The following is a 19,613-nucleotide window of genomic DNA, read 5'->3' on the forward strand; positions in this document are numbered from 1 at the left end:
CCAGGTCACGGGAAACTGTGCACACAGAGGTGGGGATGACGATGACGGTGGTGACCTCCCGTCTCCTCACCCCTAATTAGCATAGTAGGGACACTTGGGCTGCCATTCTGCAGATCAGACCCCAGAAGGAGATGGTGGCTTTTCCAAGGGGGTCATCAGACCATTATTGGAAATGGTTCCAGACTCTGTCCACCTAGGGGAACCCTCTCTGCTCTCAGCCCTAAAACCATCTCTGGGAACTAAGGAGGCAGCATTTGAATAGGGACACCTCAGGGCGCCTGGGTGGCTCAGTCACTTAAGCGTTCAGCTTCAGCTCAGGTTGTGATCTGGTGGCTCGTGAGTTCAAGCCTCGCATCAGGCTCTCTGCGAACAGTGCAGAGCCTGCTTGGGATTCTCTGTCTTCCTTTCTCCCTCTGCCCGTCCCCAGTATGCACTTTTTCTCTGTCTCAAGAATAAGTTAAAACATCAAAAAAAAAATTTAAATAGGGATGTCTCAGCGAGGCAACTTGCTCTCATTTCTACCACACCAAGGTGGCACAGTGTGAGCAGAGACAGGGAAGAGAATGGAAATAAAAACACTTTACATAATAAGAGAACAGTGATTGCTGCCCATTCCTTGTATCCTCTGCCCCTCCCGGCCTCTCCCTCCCTCCCCTGTCAGTCCTGTGGGCAGTGTGGGGATGCACAGAGACAGGGCACTGCCTGCTACACCCCTGCGGGTCTCTGCCCAGATGGCCTCCCCGCCCCACCGCCTCACCCGGACCACGGAGTCAATGGAGAAGGGCAGGAAACCCTGAGCTTTGTTGAGGATATTGAGAACCACGAGAGTCACAAAAGCTTTCTCAGCGTCCATGGCATTCTCCTCAGCCACCAGCGAATGAACAGCAAACACCGCCAGTGCGACCTGGGGACACACGGGCAGTGACAATGAGCTGAGGGCACAACCCGGGAACCTGAGCAGGCGTTGCCAGGGGCCTGTTTGGCCAAGCCTTGCCACGTGGGAATGTTCCCGCCCGTCTGGTTCTCACCCTAAATTCTGCTACCCGCCCCAGTTCTCACTCCTGGTTCACAAAGCTGTGTTTCTCTGAAAAAATACAACCGTATTAGTGAAAGGAGGTGTGTGTGCAATCCCTGTTCTAGGACCAGAAACTCTTGGTTCCAGGCATCTGGGGACACTGCAGCATTTGGTCTGGGTAGGGTTTGGGGGGGTTCTAGGCATGAGTGGGACTTGTGAGTCTAGAAATTCTTGGAGATGACCCTGAAGTTGCACGTAACAGCAGCGCTCGAGAACCTTGGGGGTTGGTGGCATTTGTGGCTCTAGATGTGACGAGGGGGTAGTTAAGTTCCAGGTGCCACGTGGTGACGATATGATGGTCCCTTAGTGTGCTGACCACTCTACATGATGCCCACTGTGATGGTCGCTCGGTGTGATGGTGACTCAGTGACCCTACCCGGGGAGCTCTCATGGCTGTAAGCAATGCTACTTGTGTTTCTCAGCGATGACAGTGTTGGTAACTCCAGATTGTCCCTGGTCGGGGGCGGGGGGGGGGGGGGGGGGATCTAATCCTTCTGGAAATAAGTGATTAAGGCCCACCTGCCACCAGCCTTGAATATTTTATGAAGAGTTTGGATTATTTATTTATGCAGCAGTGAGCTACCGTAGGTTTGTTTGCAACCCCGCATGGACTGAAGTCACGGCTGGCCGTGCTTTAGGAAGGCTAATCCTGCAGCAGTTTGTGAAATAAATTGGAGGACAGGACGGTGCCCAGTGTGTGTGGATGTGGGGAAGGGGGGCCCCTGCAGCCATCTGACAGCCGGCATCAGTGTGGACCGGGGGTGCTACCTGAGCAGAACCTGCCCCTGTTGCCTCCTCCCCATGCCAGAAGTAGCAACAGTTCAGATACTGGAACCTTCTACAGGAGAATGACAGACCTTGTTAGCCACTACCAGCTTCAGAATCAGCTAACTCAGCACAAACCAAGGATCCCTGCCTGGGAAGGATCCAAGAAAGGTATGTTTGAACGGACAGCGTGGTCTGCAAAGAAAGGCTCCAGGATCTGGGGGGGCGCGGAGGGGGGAGTTCTGCCTGCCTCATCCCCTCCCCAGGATTCCCTCCCTCCATCCATGCTCTGCAGAGAGATCAGAGTGACCTCACCAGAAATGTGGACACTTGGAAGGACACCAGAGACACAGAGAAGAGGAGGCTGGAGGTCCTCAAGGCACCCAGCTCCTGGCCCCGGATGTGCAGGACTCTTTCTAGAAAGGCTCCCTCCCAGCCGTGGGACTTGACCATCTTCATGTTCCTGATGACGCAGCTGGTGAGCCGTGCCCGAGAATCTTTCTGCCTCATGTGCTCCTCCTGGTACCAGAGGGAAGAAGAGGGGAAGAGGTCAGGGAAACATCTAGAATTCTCCTTCCCCCAAACCATCACACCCCACCTTCAGCAAATGCCCTTGATTCCACAGCAGGCCCCAGGCTGTCTGCCTCTCAGTATCGCTGTCCCCACAGTCCTGGCCCAAGTCACTGTCATCTTGTACCTGGACCCCCACAGGTGCCTTCTCCCTCATGTCCCCCAGCTTCTGCTCTCATTGTGGGCCAGAGATGATGGGAAGCTCCCACAGACCAGGGAGGAGGTGGGAGAGGCGGAGCCCTGAACCAGCCTGGGTGTGGTGCCACAGGGAAGACTTCCTGGAGGTGGGAGTGACCGGGAGCTACGATGAGCAGGTGTTGGGTGTGCAAATGGGCAGGTGAGGTTGACGAAGGAAGGCGGAGGGGACAGCACGACCCAGAGGCAGGCAGCGTGGTCAGAGAGGATGGGGGGGGGGGTGCTACAGGAGGGAGGTGGGCTGCACCACGTTGGGACTTGGGGGTCAGGCAGAGAAGTCGGGGGCCCCTGTGTGTCCCACTAAGGAGGGGCACTGTCACAGGGGCAGGTGTGGACAGTGTCTTAGAGGAGGCCAAACAGGAGGCTAGAGAAACAGTCTATGTGAGACCTTTCTTCCTCCCTCCCTCCCTCCTCCTGAGTGCCAAGCACTGTTCTAGAAGCTGAGACTGCATCAGTGCATATTCCCTGCTGCCGGGAAGCTTTCAGTCCAAAGAGAGAGAGGAGCCAGGTGCATCTGGCAAACGGGCAGGCCAAGTTGCTGAACAGATGCATATGGAGGGGAGGGGCGTGTTGCTGCTGTAACCGGGGGTCTGTGAGGGGTTGGGGTGGGGGGGGCAGGGATGTCTGGGGGTGAAGGTGTTCCAGGCAGAGAGCACCATAGGAGCAAAGGCCCTGAGTGGGGCTTGAGGGTCGGGGAGGGCAGAGGGGGGGTGGGGTTGGAGCTTGAGGGTCGGGGGGGGGCAGGGGGGGAGGGGGGTGAGCCAGGGCAGAGGGGCAGGAGGTGAGGCCAGATCACGGCTGCCCACCAAGGGTCTCGGCTCTGACTCTCGGGGACATGCGAGCCACTGTGGTTCTGAGCAGAGAGGGATGACGAGGGCAGGAGCACGAGCACCCAGTGAGGGTGAGACTGGGCCAACATTCCGGATGCATCTGCTGAGGGACGGTGTGTGAAAACAAGAGACGCGTCCGAGTTGACCCATGGTTGGCTTGTGGCCCAGACGCTGGAGGCGTGTGACAGCCATCCACGGGGCTGGGGGCACCGGGAGGAAGGCAGGGCTCTGAGTGACCAGAAAGGCTCATGCCACCAGGCCCTCTGTCGCCTCCTCATCTCCCCGTACCTGCACCAGCGACAGTCCTGTGACCTGCAGGCTCCCCGCCCCGCTTGCCGCCCAGTGTGTCCCTTCTCCCAAATGTCAGACCTGATGCTGTTTCCTCTTCTTGGTGATGAAGAAATTCAGAGGGAGGAGGCTCAGGAAGACAGCGATGGCAGTGAGGGCAGAGGGTCCTAGAAGCTGGAAACAGAGAGGGTGGGAGGTCACAAGACGCCTCCAGGAGCCCGGCTGAAGACACCGAGGGATTTGGTCAGACCTGGGTCCTAAGGCAGGGCATCCCAGGGAAGCTGGTGAGGGCAGCCAGCTGATACTTGCTGAGGACACTCATGCAAACTACCTAACCTCCCTAAGCAGCAGTGTCCTCATCCGTGAAAGGGACATCCAGCATTGCCCGTCACCTGGAATAAGTGCCCGTGTCATACAGTCGTTATCCTAGGTCTTCATTTCACCCCTGACAAGGTTGCCAGATTTAGCCAAAAAACATACAGGATGCCTCGGCAAGTACGAATTTCAGATGAGACAGCAAATGGCTTTTTGGTATAAGTATGTCCCATGCTATATTTGGGATATACTTATCCTAAGAAATTATTCAGTTTCTCTAAAAGTCATATTTAACTGGACATCCTGTATTTTGTCTGACAGCCCTACCCCCACCAGCTTTGTGACTTTGGGACAGTTATGTTCCCTCTTGGCTTTGGTTCCCCCCCTCTATTTTTTTTTTTTTTTTTTTTGGGGGGGGGGGGGTGCAAGGGGGGAAAAGCAGAGAAGGGAGACAGAGGATGCGAAGCGGGCTCTGTGCTGACAGGCTGACAGCAGAAAGCCCGATGTGGAGCTCGATCTCAAGAACTGCAAGATCATGACCTGAGCCGAAGGCAGAGGCTTAACCTACTGAGCCACAGAGGCGCCCCTGCTTTGGTGCAAATGTGGAGCTGGGGGTGGGGGAGATGATTTCTAAGTGGTTGTGACTGTTTGAGATTCCTCCCGCGTCATTTGGGCCCAGTCTCTAGACAGGCCCCACCCCTCTTCAGTCTGTGGCCCTGTTTCCCCTCTCAGCTTTTAAGAACGCGATTTTGTAATCTCCTTGACCACAGAGCAAGCCTGTTTGTTTCATTTATGCAGCAATCGCGCCACCCAGCGGCCAAGTGGAGAAGTGCCCGGAAGGCAAACCAGCCCACCGCCAGGATTGGGAAAATACTCCAAGAAAGGTGAAAGGAAGCTTAAGCTTTCTCTGGCAAAAATAGTATCATTTGGAGAAAAATGCTACAGATGCTAACTGTGGCAACTTCAATGTCTGCCCCCCCCCCCGCCGGGCCAGGATTTCAGGGTGACCTTCTGATGTTAGGGACCGTCTGCCAAAAGACCAGGAGGGTGATGGGTGGGTCTTCTGCAGATTTGCTGGGGTCAGGGGTCTGCCCCTTTAATGGCTCTGCATTTTCCCAGGAGTCCTTCGTCCCCCTCCCTCTTCCTACGTGTGCCCAGTGCATGCTGGGCCCTGGCTACAAGGCGGCCAGTCAGAAAGGGTGCTGGCCCCGTGTCCCATAGGGTGGGGGCAGTAGGTGTAGATCTACGGTCACCGTGACGACACCCACTGGATGGTACTTGGGACCACTCTATGCTCGCTCACTGTCGCTATGCCGCTGATACACCTGCCGGGGGCCTGTGAACTGTGGCACACCTGCCAGAGGTAGACGAAGCAGATGATGATCCAGATAATCGGCAGCCACAGCCCGTTAAGGTAGACGACGCTCTCGGTCAGCCGCTGCACGTCCACGGACACCAGGTTGACCACGTCACCCACCGTGCTGGCTTTTCTGGAGGCGCTGGACAGGACCAGGACCTGGGCGGGGCAGGAGGATGGAGACCTGAGCCAGAGGGAAGGACGGGACGAGTGGGGTGGAGGAGGGCAGGGAGGCCCAAAGCACGGACGGAACAAGAGCACAGCCGCCTGGCCGGTCTGGGGTCTAAGCTGGTCTGCCCTTGCTGGCAGAGGCAGGTCTCTTCACTATCTAGCCTCAGTTCCCTCGTCTGTAAAGTGGGCTCGTGAATCTCCTGAGCCAACCTCCCAGGGCCGTCGTGAGAATTTGGAGAGATGACCAAAGAAAAAAATCCTCTGACATCCCTAAAACACTGTTGTGGTAAGTTAGTAGCACAATATATAAAACCCTTGGGTTCATGATGACACTGGGGATCGTTTCCTGAATTCCAACCATGCCCCAGGCACTGTGCTAAATGAACAGGGTCACCGTTTTCTGTGATGGGGCCCAACCCACAACCAGATGGAGTAGGTGCTGCCATGTCTCATTCAGTCTACAATGCTATGGACGAAACGCTCTGTTTTTGTGTCACTAAGGGCAAAAAAAGTAAATGCGATTAAATTAAGACACATGATATACATCTTGATTTCAGAAGGGTTAAAAAAAAAAGTGAGACTGGGATCAATGAAGTGCAGAATTGCTAACCCCACTTTACGGCCAAGGAAACTGAGGCACAGAGAAGTTGACCAACTTACCCAAAGTTGAAGGGCCTTCTAAAAGGCTAGGCCAAGCTTGGAATCTAGGATGACCAAGGCGAGACGGGAGCTAGACAGGGTGTTAGATCAATTCCCTGAAGGCATCTACATGGTGCCCCTCACACACCAGACCTGGTTCTCTGGCAGCCCCAGATGTGGGCCCTGGGGTCACAGTGGACCCCTTCCAGCCTGTTGAATGCTAAGCTCTATTTGCCGTCGTCTCTGCTGAGTGTGTGAGGGAAGAAGTAAGGCAGTAAATGAGTGAGCCAGGAAGGAGTGAGTAGAAAATCTCCAGAAGAATCTTCCAGTCTTTATCGAGTACCGAGTCTGGGCCTCACAGTGAACTGAGTACCGAGAAGATAGAGGCAGGGGGCTTGCTCTCCCACAGCAGAGTTTGAACTGGGGAGGAAAATTAAATCACAACTTACATAGTTTCTTCTTTAATGGCAGTTATGAGGCGTGTTATGAAGCAATGTTTTAAGATAATATTATTCAGTAACATCAATAATAATAATTACTATTATTGCCTATTAGCAAGGTGGACTGTGGGCCGGGGCCTTAATTGTGGTGTTCACAGGGAGGAAGGGTCGGTGAGGGTAAGCAGGGTTGGCTAGCTTGAATAATTTTGGTGGGCTCTGGGGCACAGGAGCTGTCCCTCGTCCAGCACCTGGCCGTGGGGTGACTGGGGCAGGCGTGTGGGGGCCCAGAGTGTCGAGAGCCCCATCAGGGGGCGATCGGGAGTGTGGACTCTGGACTGGATAGCTGGCATGAAAGGGATGCTCTTGGCGAGTCATTTCCTACGTCTAGAAATTGGCTAGCCCTGTCTACGTACCAGGTCCGGAAAATAAGCAGAGACGGTTAATGGGGAGGCAGAGCAGCGCGGGGAGCCGGGGGCTGACCTCTGAGGAGATGGGCAGGGCTCCCCTAAGGGTGGGCATGGGAGAGCAACGGCTTCAAGCCTCAGCTCGGCACGTGGATTCACAAGACCAGACGGGCCACACTGACCCGGAGCTTGCGTGGGGGGAGACACGGGTCTAAGACACAGCAGCCACGCGGTCAGGGGAGCCGTCCACACAGCCATTCAGGGGCTGTTCCCTTTGCCCCGGTTCTCCCCCAGGGGACAGCGCAGGCGTCACAGGAGACTTGCGGGAACTGGGTGGCCCAGGCTCAGGGGCTCCAGACCCCACGGGAGCCAGAGAGTCCGATAGTCTTACAGCAGATAGTCTTGTGAGCTCCACTCCCAGGACTCCCAAGGGGACAAGAGCCGTTGCAGGAAAAGAAGCTCCAAGCTATGGCTTCCCATCAGGTACTCATGCTCCACTGACAGAACTTTCAGCCCAGATGAATTTACCAATGGATCGTCATTTTTACCATAAGCAGCGTTGCCTGGGGATGTAGCTGATAGTCTACCTCCATCTGGTTTCCACACAGCCCCACGATTAGCCCTTTATCCTCATGGGGGATGAGTGGAAAGTACATGAAAAGAAATGGAAAGGGTGTCCAGGTAGTGGCAACAGCAAGCGCAAAGGTCCTGAGGTCGGAGGTTGCCTGGTATGTTTGTGGCTGGAGTGGGTTGAGCAAGAGAGCAGGTGTGTGTTGTTATAGAGTTGGAGAGGTGCCAGGATCAGATCACTCAAGGTCTTATGGAAATAACCAAGAAGGTGAGGATGTAGTAAACTAATGAATGAGGGCATTTTCAGGCACAGATGATATGATATGATGTGACCCTTTTGGGCTAGAATGTTTCATATAAATTCGGAAGAGATGGGGAGACAGGAAAGACCCGTACCTCTCGCCCAGGGCTCACCTTCCTGTACACCAGGCCAGTAATGGCTGTTCGCAGCCTCATCTGCAGCACCTTGAGTCTGTACATGTACTGCTGCTCCCATACTGATTGCAGGAAGGCAGAGAGGAACATCAGCACCGCGAGGAGATACCCTTTCCAGGCCGGGGTCGTGGGATTACCAATAAACTCCAGAAAAAGGCTTTCGAGAGAGGGAGAGTACGAGCGGTAAGAGAAGGCATCCATGGTTGTTCCTTTTGCCTGAGCCTGGCAAGGTATAGAGGATCAGACAGAATGGTAGATATTTTTGCAAAAATGCAAGTTATTTCTCCCACTGTCCACACTCATTTTCTTTTTAAGTTTATTTAATTTGAGAGAGAAAGAGAGAGTACGAGCACATGAGCAAGGAAGGGGCAGAGAGAGAGACAGAGAGAGAGAGAGAGAGAGAGAGAGAGAGAGAGAATCCCAAGCAGGCTGCCCTCTTTCAGCACAGAGCTCGAGGCAGGGCTCGATCCCAGGAACTGTGACATCATGACCTGAGACAAGATCAGGAGTCAGAGGCTTGACTGACTGAGCTACCCAGGAGCCCCCCTACGCACTCATTTTCTTTTTAAAAACAATTTTTTTTAATGTTTACTTATTTTTGAGAGAGAGACAGAGAGCAAGCAGGGGAGAGGCAGAGAAAGAGGGAGACACAGAATCCAAAGGAGGCTCCAGGCTCCGAGTGGTCAGCACAGAGCCCGACGCGGGGCTCGAACTCACAAACCGCAAGGTCATGACCTAAGCCGAAGTCAGACTTAGCTTAACTGACTAGCCACCCAGGCACCCCCTGCACATTCATTTTCATCTGTTGTCTCAGCCACCCAGCCTGTAATACCGTCATGGTAGCCACAGCACACAAATCCACTATCCCCTGAATCTGGGCTGGCCGTACAACCAGCTTTGGCTCAGAAAACAGTGCAGGTAAAACTGTGCCAGCCCCCAGCCCGAGGCCTCAAGAGAAAGTGGCCCTTTTGCTCTGGGTCTCTAAGCCCTGCCAAGTGGCCATGTGAACAAGCCGGAGCTAGCACTGTGGGCCATGAAAGATCGCACGGAGCAGAGACACGCTGTCCCAGCTGAGACCGTCTCCGACCAGCCAGCCCCCGGCCAGCTTCACACACGGCTGAGCACAGACACACGGGGGAACCCAGCTGACGGAAGAAGAACTGCCCAGCCGAGCCCAGCCCCAACTGCTGACCCACATTATCACACGCTAAAGAAGTGGTTGTAAGCCCCTCGCTTTTGGGTTGTTTTGTTATACGGCAAAAGCTAACTGATACAGTCAGGGTTGAGTTCATTCATCTTCTCTCCCTGAGGCTAGTCAATTTCTCCGTACTTTTTTCCCTTCCTCAGTATCCTTTTCACCCACTCTCCAGTGCCCTGGGCACCGGAGGACTAGGCAGAGGAAGAAAGAGAGCTGGTGCCCCCTGACTCTGGAAAGACACCATTAAGGAAAGGACCACCAGCCTTAGTAAGGCGCCCAAGGTCTGGACCCACCTGAGGAGCTTGGGGACAGCAAACCTGAAGACATCACAGATGACAAGGCTCAGGGTCCCCAGGAGGAAGGTGGAACGGAACATCTGCCAGATGGCCCTCAGCAGCGAGCCGCTCTGGCTCCCTTCTTGCTGCAGGAAGACCTCCGTCTCTGGGACCCCCATGCGACACCTTTTAGCTGCTCCTGCCTTGGTGTGCCTTACGGGAGAGGAGAAAATGGCTCTGGGTCATTGCAAGAGACTGAATTTTTGTTTCCGTCCTGCACCAAAACTCACATGTTGAAATCTAACCCCCAGGGTGATGGTATTTGGAGGTGGGGCTTTGGGGAGGTGATGAAGTCATGAGGGTAAAGCCCTCATGAATGGGAGCAGACAGCTCCTTCTTCCTTCCAGCATGTGAGAACAGCCTTAGACGCAGCCATCTATGAACCAGGAGGCAGGCCCCCACGATACCGCATCTGTGGGGTTTTGATCTCGGAGTGCCCAGCCTTGCCTCCAGCGCGGTGAGAAATGAATGTCTGTGGTTTAGAAGCCACTCAGCCTATGGTATTTTGTTACAGTGCCTGAATGGATTAAGATAGTCCTTTCACAGATTCTCAGAGGTGGCAGATGAGTTTCCAGTAGGACCAGGCATTACAGGACCGTTTTCCCAACAAGGGGGATGACGGGGTAAGCATCCTGCCTTGCTCTCTCAACTGTTCTTCTGTGTCCCCCAGAGGACCCCTTTATGAGACAACGGGGCAGGAAGGGGCAGGGCAGGAGGGCTGCCCTAAGGCGTTACGGATGCTGATGGCACTGCACACGCATTGAGCACCTACTATGTGCCAGGCACTCCTCAGTCCTCTGAAGAAGCTGGCCAGCTAGGTGTTAACCCCATTTCACAGATGGGGAAAAGAAGGTTTAGAATGACCTTGTCCAAGGGCACACAGCTGAGAAGTGTGTGGGATTTATCCCAGCTCTGTGCCTTCAGAGCCTAGGCATTCTGTGAGCCATTAATGCAACTCCTCCTCCTCCCTTGCGTAACTGGCTAGCCCTTAGGGGGTTTAGAGCTGGTCTAGAACCAGTTTAGAATCACAGCTGATGTCCATGGGCCCAGCATTCCTGGTCTGGATGAAACCACAGATGGAAGCTGGGGGGAAGGTGGGGAGTGGAAGGGAGAGCCAGGCAGGCAGGTCCTCAGCTGCTGAGAGTCTGGGTGCTGTGTGGCCTTGGGCAGACAATGCCTTCTCTGTGCCTCTGTGTCCTCATGCTTGCAAGGAAGGGGCTGGTCCCACTCTTTGAGCTTCTTCCAGCTCCAACAACCTCTGGGGTTATCAGTAATTTCAGTGCCCGTTTACAGAGCCGGGACCTGGGGCTGGGCTCTGGGATCAGCCCTGTACATGCACCAGCTTGTTGGTTTTTCTTGACTTCCCTGCCTGGTGGAATTCCCTACCATGGACTCCCCGTTTTCCCTAGGAGAAGACTGAGGCTCTGAAAGGTGGTGATAGCTGCTTGAGGTCACACAGTGAGGACAGAGCAGGGGTTTGAGACCGGGTCACAATTCGTGATTCACATAGTTCGTCTTTGTGAGCCCCACTGACAAAAATCTTTAGAAAGAAGGGGAAAAAAAAAACCCCAACCTTGGCGAACACTGGTGGCCAGACCTTCGCTAACAAGCCAAGGCCTTGCCCCCTTGCCCCTTGACCACGGTCCGGCTTGTTTGATTTGGCATCTCTGGAGGGTCTGTCGCTCAGCTGGGCATGGCTTGCTGCTCACAAACATTTTGGTATTTGGGTCTCCAATCCCAAGAAGATGTCACCTTCTTGTCACCTGGCCACCCCTCCTCATCACAGCCCAGTGTTTAATTCGTTGCCCTCAAGGCCCTGCTCACTCTCTCCAATATTCACCTTTATGGACTTCGCTTGTATTCCACCCCCCCCCCCCATATTCAGCTCCTGAATGTAGTAGGCACTCGATAAATACTTGTCAAATGAATGGAAAAAATAACAGATGTGTGACGTGTATAAAGGGCCTAACAGGACTGTCAACCACTCAGTCGGTTGAGTGTCCGACTTTGGCTCAGGTCATGATCTCACGGTTTATGAGTTCGAGCCCCACATGGGGCTCTGTGCTGACAGCTCGGAGCCTGGAGCCTGCTTCGGATTCTGTGTCTCCTTCTCTCTCTGCCCATCCCCCGCTTGTGCTCTGTCTCTCTGTCTCTCAAAAATAAATAAATAAATGTGCAGTTGTAAAGATTTGTGGAAGGAAGGAAGGAAGGAAGGAAATCTGGTTTGATGGACAGAACCTGCCTTGGAGGCAGGAGCCTGAGATTCAAACGCCTGCTCTGTCCCCTTTTCCCTGAGCCTCAGTGTTTCCATCTGCAAAATGGGGTGGCCAGGAGATGATGATGAAGGCCTCTTTCCAGCTGGATGTTTTGCTCAGTCCCGTTCTGGTTGCTCACCCCAGAATTCGGAATCCCTGGGATCCACCTGAGGGCTCTGTAACCAGGTTCCTCCTTTCCAGTGGGTTTCACATTCCAGGTTTTAGGTCTCTGGACCGGAGGCCATTTAGTGCAGGGTGTACACGTGACCACAGGAAGAGGCAGGGGGTGACTGTCCAGGTCCAAGTTGGGAAAACAAAAGGGAGTGGAACAGACTGTGGCCAACCAATGCCCTGCCCACTGGGGCCTGCCCAGATCCACTCCCCTGTTGCCATGCAGGGGACGTGACTCGGCACTGCCCATGTCCTTTAAAAGACACCAGAATTCCAGATTTTTATATGAAATCTCCAATGTTTTAAATACTGGCAACTTTAAAAAAAAAGAGAGAAAAAACCACGAACAACACGTGGACCAAACATACCTTGGGAACCTGACCTGGTCTGCGAGTGGCTGGTTCCTGACCTCTCAGGATGACGTCCTCTCCCTTCCCCCCAAAATTGCAAAATACTTCAGAAATAAAACCAAGGTTCTTTCTGTGTGTAATCAGTCAACTCAGAAAAAAACTCAGGGAGGCCTTTGTATGGCCATGTCTTCTGTCAATTGCTATGGATTCTTAATCTGTCCTGGAGAATGTTTCTATCCTGGCTGCAATATTCTCATGCCCCTGAGAGGAGGTCACAGCTGGGAGAAAGTGGGCAAGACATCTAGGACTCTTTTTTTTTTTTTTAATGTTTATATCTTTTTGAGAGAGACAGTGTGAGTGGGGGAGGGGCAGAGAGAGAGAGGGAGACACAGAATCCGAAGCAGACCCCAGGCTGTGAGCTGTCAGTGCAGAGTCCCATGTGGGGCTCGAACTCACAAATCGTGAGATGGGACGCTTAACCGACTGAGCCACTCAGACGCCCCCCTCTAAGGTCCTTTTGAATGAATTCGGCCACTTAGAAATCATGTAAGACTAGAGGGGCAATTCAACAAAATATTCCTGCAATGAGCTGCTATTTTGACTTGCTCATATCATTTACCCCTTTTGGGAAAACATACTCCACTGTGGCTCTGAAGGGGCTACCGATCATGGGGCCTGCCCCCTGGCTATGGCATTGGTCCTGACTCGAGTCAGCCAATGCCTTCCCTAGCATTTTCTGTACAGATGCTAGGAGAGACACTCCTGCTGGGGTTGCTGCAGTGGCAGGATATGAGGCGGGCCAATACATCAGCTGAGCCGAGAGATGGAGAGAAAGAATTTGGATATTATGCAAGCCCCTGGATCCAGCCACACCTGAGGCTAGACCTACCTTCTAAGCTATGTGAGCCAATAGACTGTCTCTCACTTCTCCTAATTTGGAGGATTCAACAACCCCCACAAAATCCTAAAGTACACAGGGGAACCCTGTAACTCTTCCCACAGGGCTAAGGCACTTTTGTCAGTCCCCTGAAACACGAAGTTCACATGATTTGGCCAAAGTCATCAACTACTTCATGGCAAGACTGCTTTAACCCACGTTTAATGAATCCTACGTTGACAGCTCTTTTCTGTAGACCAGAGGTTCCCAACTGGGTGCCTCAGAGTCAGAGGGGACCACAGAAGTTTCCAGAGATGCCACACAGGGCAAGGGTGAGGCAGAGCTGGCAGGACTAGAAAGGGCTGGAAATCTTCCAGATAATTGACACTATTGGAGCTTTTACCACTGTTGGGGTATTTGCTCAGTTCTTTTCTACAAATAATTTTTTTTCATCCCCCAGAAGCTAATGGCATCCTCGTTGAACAGATAAGGAAACCGAGGCCCAGGGAACGAATCCCTCGGGTTAGATAGTAAGTAGTTGCCTGCACGTTGTGGACCACCACAGAACCTTTACTCCCCATCTGTTTCCTGTCTGCTGTCCCAACATCCAAGCTTCCCTCTGGAGGCACCCACTGTGTCCTCTTGGAAGCTGCGAAGCACTCTGGGAGGAAATGTCCCTTGGGCCTGGTCAGTTCATGCTTACTGGGATCAGCTGGCAGGCAGGGGACTAGGACAGTGGAGCCCAGAGTAGGGTCTGGGGTCGTACTCGGGGCCAAGTGATGAGCTTTGCTGGCCAAGCGTTGGGCCGGGCTCTCGTTTCTCACACACTCACCGCTGGGCTGCACTGCGGTTTCTCGTCCATGCCCTCTCGAGCTGGGAAACAATTTCTTTTGAGGAGTTTTCTCGCCCAAGTGACCAGAGGTCTTTTGGCCCAAGCGGCCTCCTGTAGCCTCTCCAGACCAGCCTGTAAAAAGAGAGTCACCAGGACAAGCTCCTCCCGCCATGCTCTCCTCCCTTCCCCCACAGGGTCCTGCCCTGGGAGCTATGTGACCCTGAGTAAGTCACTTTTCCTCTGCTGGCCCCTCAGGAAAATGAAAGCATTTAGCCTGAGCACCCCCAACATTTGTGGGGCACTTCCCAGTTTACAAAGATCATCCCATTAAATCTTGCACAAGAACGCTCGGTGATAACTATTGACCTATTTTACAGATGAGGAGAAGAAATCGAGGTTCAGAGACACTCAGTGACTTAATCAATGGACAGGCTGTGTGGCGAGGGAAATAAACCTCCCCAGAGTCAGAAGTCCAGAGTTGGAAACCTGAGCTCCACCCTCAGCTTTAAGTGCCTTGTTCACCTCTGCAGCCATCTGGCCTCAGGACCTTTGCACATGTATATTGCTTTGCTTAGAACCCTTTTCCTGCCACTCTTCACCTGGCCGCTTCCTGGGCTTAGACGTGATTTCTTTAGATACCCACTTGATGGCCCTTCAGTCCACGTAGATTTTCCCATTATAGACTTTTTTCCTGGGCTTTTCTTTACAATGCTTGTTGCCATTATGTCTTACTTTTTTGATATGGTTATATGTTGAGTGTCTTTCTCCTCCACTGGATGGTAAATCCCATGGGGGCAAAAAGTACTTGCCTTTATTCTTCTCCTCTATATCCTCACCTCCTGACACAGGACCAAAGATGTGTCAAATAAAACCAGTTTTCAGCTCTGTCACCTTGGGCACCTCCCTTCCCACCAGTGGATCTCAATTTTCTCACCTTAAAATGAGAGTTTACCAACACTTGGACTGGATTGTAGGTGGCACATTATTGGAGGCGGTCATGGAGAGGACGTGACCTCTGGGTGTCCCACAAGCTGGACGTGGGCAATCAGAGGCTCCTCGCCCGTCCTCTGTCCTTGGAAAGTAGGATCTGCCCACTCTGCCTGCACTAAAAGTCGTTTCAAGGATGCAGCCTCGAGAAGGCAATGTGTTATTGAGGCTATCTGGATGGTACATGTGCCTGAACCCCGCTGAGGCCCCGCATTAACTTGTAAGATTCTGGTGGGCAGGTGCGGAGATCTATTCACTTTGTGGCCACCCAGGACAAGCCTCCTAAGTTTCCTTGCTTATTAAAACCACCACCTGCCAATCGGAACGGTCTGCTCTGTCTTCAGTCTGTCCTTGCCAAGCTGGGGGCCAGCACACATACACAAGAGATTAATTACTCTAGACTTCAAGGCGGGAGCGTGGTTTATTACTTCTCAGGTGTCTGTAATTTTCCTGATCATACCAAGGAGATGGTCTTGTTTGCTGCTGGTCCTAAGCTCGCCTCGGAGATGTTCCAAGTTCCTTTTGTTTTTTTTTGTTTTTTAATTTTTTTAACATTTATTTATTTTTGAGACAGAGAGAGACAGAGCATGAACGGGGGAGGGGCAGAGAGAGAGGGAGACACAGAATCGGAAGCAGGCTCCAGGCTCTGAGCCATCAGCCCAGAGCCCGATGCGGGGCTCGAACTCATGGACCGTGAGATCGTGACCTGAGCTGAAGTCGGACGCTCAACCGACTGAGCCACCCAGGCGCCCCTCCTTTTGTTTTTTTAATGCAGAGCAAATTCAGCCAATCTAGTTCTGACCTAGAAATTATTAACATGACCTGGTTTTCACTGAAATTTTGAGCAGAGGGATCTGTGTGGCAAGTGATTTAATAGGTTTTTTTTCCAACTTGGCAGTGATAGAAAGTTTCCTTTAAAAAAAGTTTATTAAGTAGAAAAAGTGAGTTGATTTAAAGAAAAAAAAAAAAAAAACAAAAACCAGGCGCCTGGGTGGCTCTGTCGGTTGGGCATCCAACTTCAACTTGGGTCATGATCTCACAGGTTGTGGGTTCAAGCCCCAAATCGGGCTCTGCACTGTTGGCATAGAGCCCACTTCTGATCCTGTGTCGTCCTCTCTCTCAGTCCCTCCCTCGCTAATTCTCTCTCTCCCTCTCTTTCTCTGTCTTAAAACAAATAAACTTTTTAAAAAAAGAAAGATAAATGAGTTTAAAAATAGAAAAAAAAAAAAGAAAAAAAATCACTAAGTAAAGGAAGGAAAATAAAATCCCAATAAGGCAAAAAGCTTGAAGAATGATCCACAAATGCCTACATTTGGGAAACAGAGGGCTAGGTCCTCTCTAGAGCTGTTTGGCCAAACCGTATGCACTTCCCACCAATTCCTCAACCCAAGGGCATTCTAGTCTTTATGTATTCACCAACCACTTTGTATAATACTCATTATGGGCCAGACCCTGTGCTCAGTGCTTTGAAGCCTTATTTTATTTAATTCCCACACCCCTGTTAGGTAGATGCTCTTATTATCCTCATTTTTCAGGGGCAGGGACTGAGATGCAGAGAGGTTAAGCAGCTTGCCCAGGGTCACACAGCCAGGAAATGGCGAGGCCAGGATTCGAATCCAGGGGCTGCAGAGATCTGACTGCAATGTGGTCTGGAGGGGACAGGGCATCCTCACTGCCTGGTGTGCTGGCCCTGGAGAAACACATGTCTTCTCCACCTCCGGGAGCCTCTGGGGAGTAAAGATGTGGTCTCTTATGTCCTTACTCTCGGTGCTTAGCAAATAGCAGGTGCATATTAGATGCCGGTGGAACAAATGCATCCAAGGAATAGATTTGGTTTTGTTGAGCACCTACTGTGCATAAGCACTAAGCAGTGTACATTTAATGAAGGTAGAGCTGTTCCCCTTTTACAGAGGGGAAAACTGAGGTCCTGAATGTTTGTGATATAGGCCAGCTAAGAGGGAAAGCCGGACTCAAACCCAGATCTCACTCCAGTGAGTGAATGGGAATGGGGTGTGGAGATTGGACACACTGACATCGGACAGAGAAGCACTGAGGCTGGGAGGAAGAAAGCCTGGCTGACCTTGGTAGGCTTGACTGGAAACGTCTTGGGGGGAAGAGGTGTAGTAACGAATAAGAAAGCAAATGCACCTTGGCCCCTTCCCTGCTATTCTACTTACCCAGAAACCCACCAGAACATGGCCTTGGAGGGGAAGGAAGCTCCAGCCTCTGGGCATGGATTCTGTAAAGACAAGAGATGGTGTTGGTGAAGGACGCAAATCTCACATTCCATGGCCAGTATAAGGCAAGGGAACCAAGGTCAGGAAGACCGGATGAACGGACCGTGAGCTCGGTATTACTGGAAGTGCGCATTGAGATGCCCTGACTGCTTGTTACAGGTGAATACCCGTGGGCTAGGTGCTTCCTAGCAGGTAAGGCCCAAAGCGATTTGTGCCACAAATCTGACAGCAACCAATAGGTAAGAACTAACAGCTTCCCAGGGGAACAACTATTACTAATACTGAGACTAAGAAGCTCCTAGAAGCACGGAACATGTGTGACACAGACAATAACATCCTCGACAACATCCCTCAGGGATTACGGTGAGAAGTGCGGAGGGATCTGTCCTGAGACGTTGCCAGCTGCTCCAGAAAAACTGCACGCATCTTCACCTTTTACCACTAGAGCACGAGACTGCTTATTTCACCACATCTTTGCCATCACAGCTTATTATCAATTTTTAATGTTTTCTTTCATTCTCACAGAACAAAAAAGTTCTAGAGTGTTCATTTGATTACTCATGTCACTGAGCATTTTTTTTCCTTAGGTGACCTTAGCTCAACTGTCTCTTCCTCAGAGAATTCTTTCCTGATTTCACAGGCTAGTTCAGTGCTACCTGTTGTAAACTCTCACGGACCCCGAATTTCTCCTGCAGGGCACTTGCCCCAAATGTAACTTTCTACGTGCTTGTGCAATTATGTGATTAATGTCTGGTTGCTCTACTTGGCTGTTAGCTGCATGAGGACAGGGACTACGTCTGCTTGTTTGCCATAGATCCTCGGCACCTAGCTGGGGTACAGCGCTGGGACTGGACCACAGCTCCTGGGCCAGATCTGGCACAGAGCCTGTTTCTGCAAGTAAAATTTTACTGGAATACAGCCATGCTCCTTTGACATACTATCTGTGCAGCAGCAACAGAGTTGAATCGATGCCGCAGAGGCCATATGGCCCACAAAGCCTAAAATACTTTCTATCTTGCTCTGATCAGAAAAAGTTGGCCAGCCTAGGGCACAGATATACAATACACATTTTGCTGAATGAAAGAATGGGTAAAAAATTATGAAAGGCTCGTGTCCTAGTTTAGCTCCCTTCTGTCCCACGGGGAAGCTGAGACCAGAAATGAAACAGGGACAAGGGAGGTGCTGGGTTGGAGACACGGCAACTTACAGACTGTTGGGGGTCTTTAGGGAAGAAGGGGGGTTGATCGACGAGGCAGGACAGCACAAACTGTGCCAGCACCAGAGACAAGCACAGGTAGGTCGACAGGTGGTAGTAGGGGTCACTCTGGAAGCCCTGTGGGTGAGAAAGCACAAGTCCCATCGAGTCTGGCATGGTGAAGTCTGCAGCCAGAGGCCTGTGGGAAGCAGAAGCTGGGCAGGGTGTCTCTAAGGGGAGGAATGGTCATGGCTGAGCAGGTTTCTGAAGCTATGAGCAGTGCCCAGGCAGGGAGCCAGAGCCACAGGGTTTGAAAGCTGGTGACCCCGGCATGCCTGGTGACGCGATTTAGGAACACTCGACCCCCATACTCTGCATGAAATGGGGGGGGGGGCATGTGTCTCCCCTTAGGCAGGTGACAGTTGACCACAGCCCCTGGAATGTGAGCAGGGGGGATACTTTTCCTTTCTCCTTGTGCCACGGAGGAAAGCCCTTCTCTACTCCAGCCCCCACCCCAATATCCCATTCTGCTTCCTCATGGCCAGTGTTTTCTGGTTTAAGAGGGAAACTGGTTTGGGGCACCTGGGTGGCTCAGTCGATTAAGCATTGGACTCTCAGTTTCAGCTCAGGTCATGATCTCACCGTTGTGAGATCCAGCCTCCCATGGGGCTTGCGTCGGGCTCAGGCTCATGGTGCAGAGCATGCTTGGGATTTTCTCTCTCTCCTCTCTCTGCCCCTCCCCCGGTTGCGTGCATGTGTGCACACGCTCTCTCTCTCTCTCTCTCTCTCTCTCAAAATAAATAAATAAACTTAAATAAAAAAGAAGGGAACTGGATTTAGTGAGCATTTACTCCACCCTGTGCCTATGCGGAAGTCTTTTTGGGCACTGTCTCATCAAGTCCCTCCCCACTCTGACCCCAGCTGGAGTTTAGCTGCTCTATTTTACTCATGCAGAAACCAAGTTCACAGAAGCAATAGCACCTTGCTCAAGGGCACCCAGATGATCCGATCCAAATCAAGAACTTTTGCTGCCACGCCGTGACGGCTTTCATATCTGCTGCCCCTCTGTCAGACTCCCTTAATTTCTTTTCCCATGCTCAGGTATGTGGTTTATGCAGAAGT

General features: G+C 52.1%; 1 protein-coding gene across 2 annotated transcripts in view; it reads right to left on the reverse strand.

Annotated features, from left to right (window-relative positions):
* Positions 1 to 19,613, reverse strand: part of ABCC6 (ATP binding cassette subfamily C member 6) — a 51,400-nt gene that overhangs the window by 24,536 nt on the left and 7,251 nt on the right. For both annotated transcript variants that reach the window (XM_049638316.1, XM_049638315.1), the window contains exons 5-13: positions 18,504 to 18,629; positions 17,237 to 17,298; positions 14,073 to 14,204; positions 9,546 to 9,740; positions 8,034 to 8,211; positions 5,393 to 5,554; positions 3,805 to 3,897; positions 2,156 to 2,359; positions 758 to 904 (exon numbers count right to left, since the gene is read on the reverse strand). In XM_049638316.1, coding sequence (XP_049494273.1) covers positions 758 to 904; positions 2,156 to 2,359; positions 3,805 to 3,897; positions 5,393 to 5,554; positions 8,034 to 8,211; positions 9,546 to 9,740; positions 14,073 to 14,204; positions 17,237 to 17,298; positions 18,504 to 18,629 — 1,299 coding nt within the window. The remainder of the gene's footprint in view (positions 1 to 757; positions 905 to 2,155; positions 2,360 to 3,804; positions 3,898 to 5,392; positions 5,555 to 8,033; positions 8,212 to 9,545; positions 9,741 to 14,072; positions 14,205 to 17,236; positions 17,299 to 18,503; positions 18,630 to 19,613) is intronic.

Source organism: Panthera uncia, chromosome E3 (assembly GCF_023721935.1).
Source record: "Panthera uncia isolate 11264 chromosome E3, Puncia_PCG_1.0, whole genome shotgun sequence".
Classification (NCBI taxonomy): domain Eukaryota; kingdom Metazoa; phylum Chordata; class Mammalia; order Carnivora; family Felidae; genus Panthera; species Panthera uncia.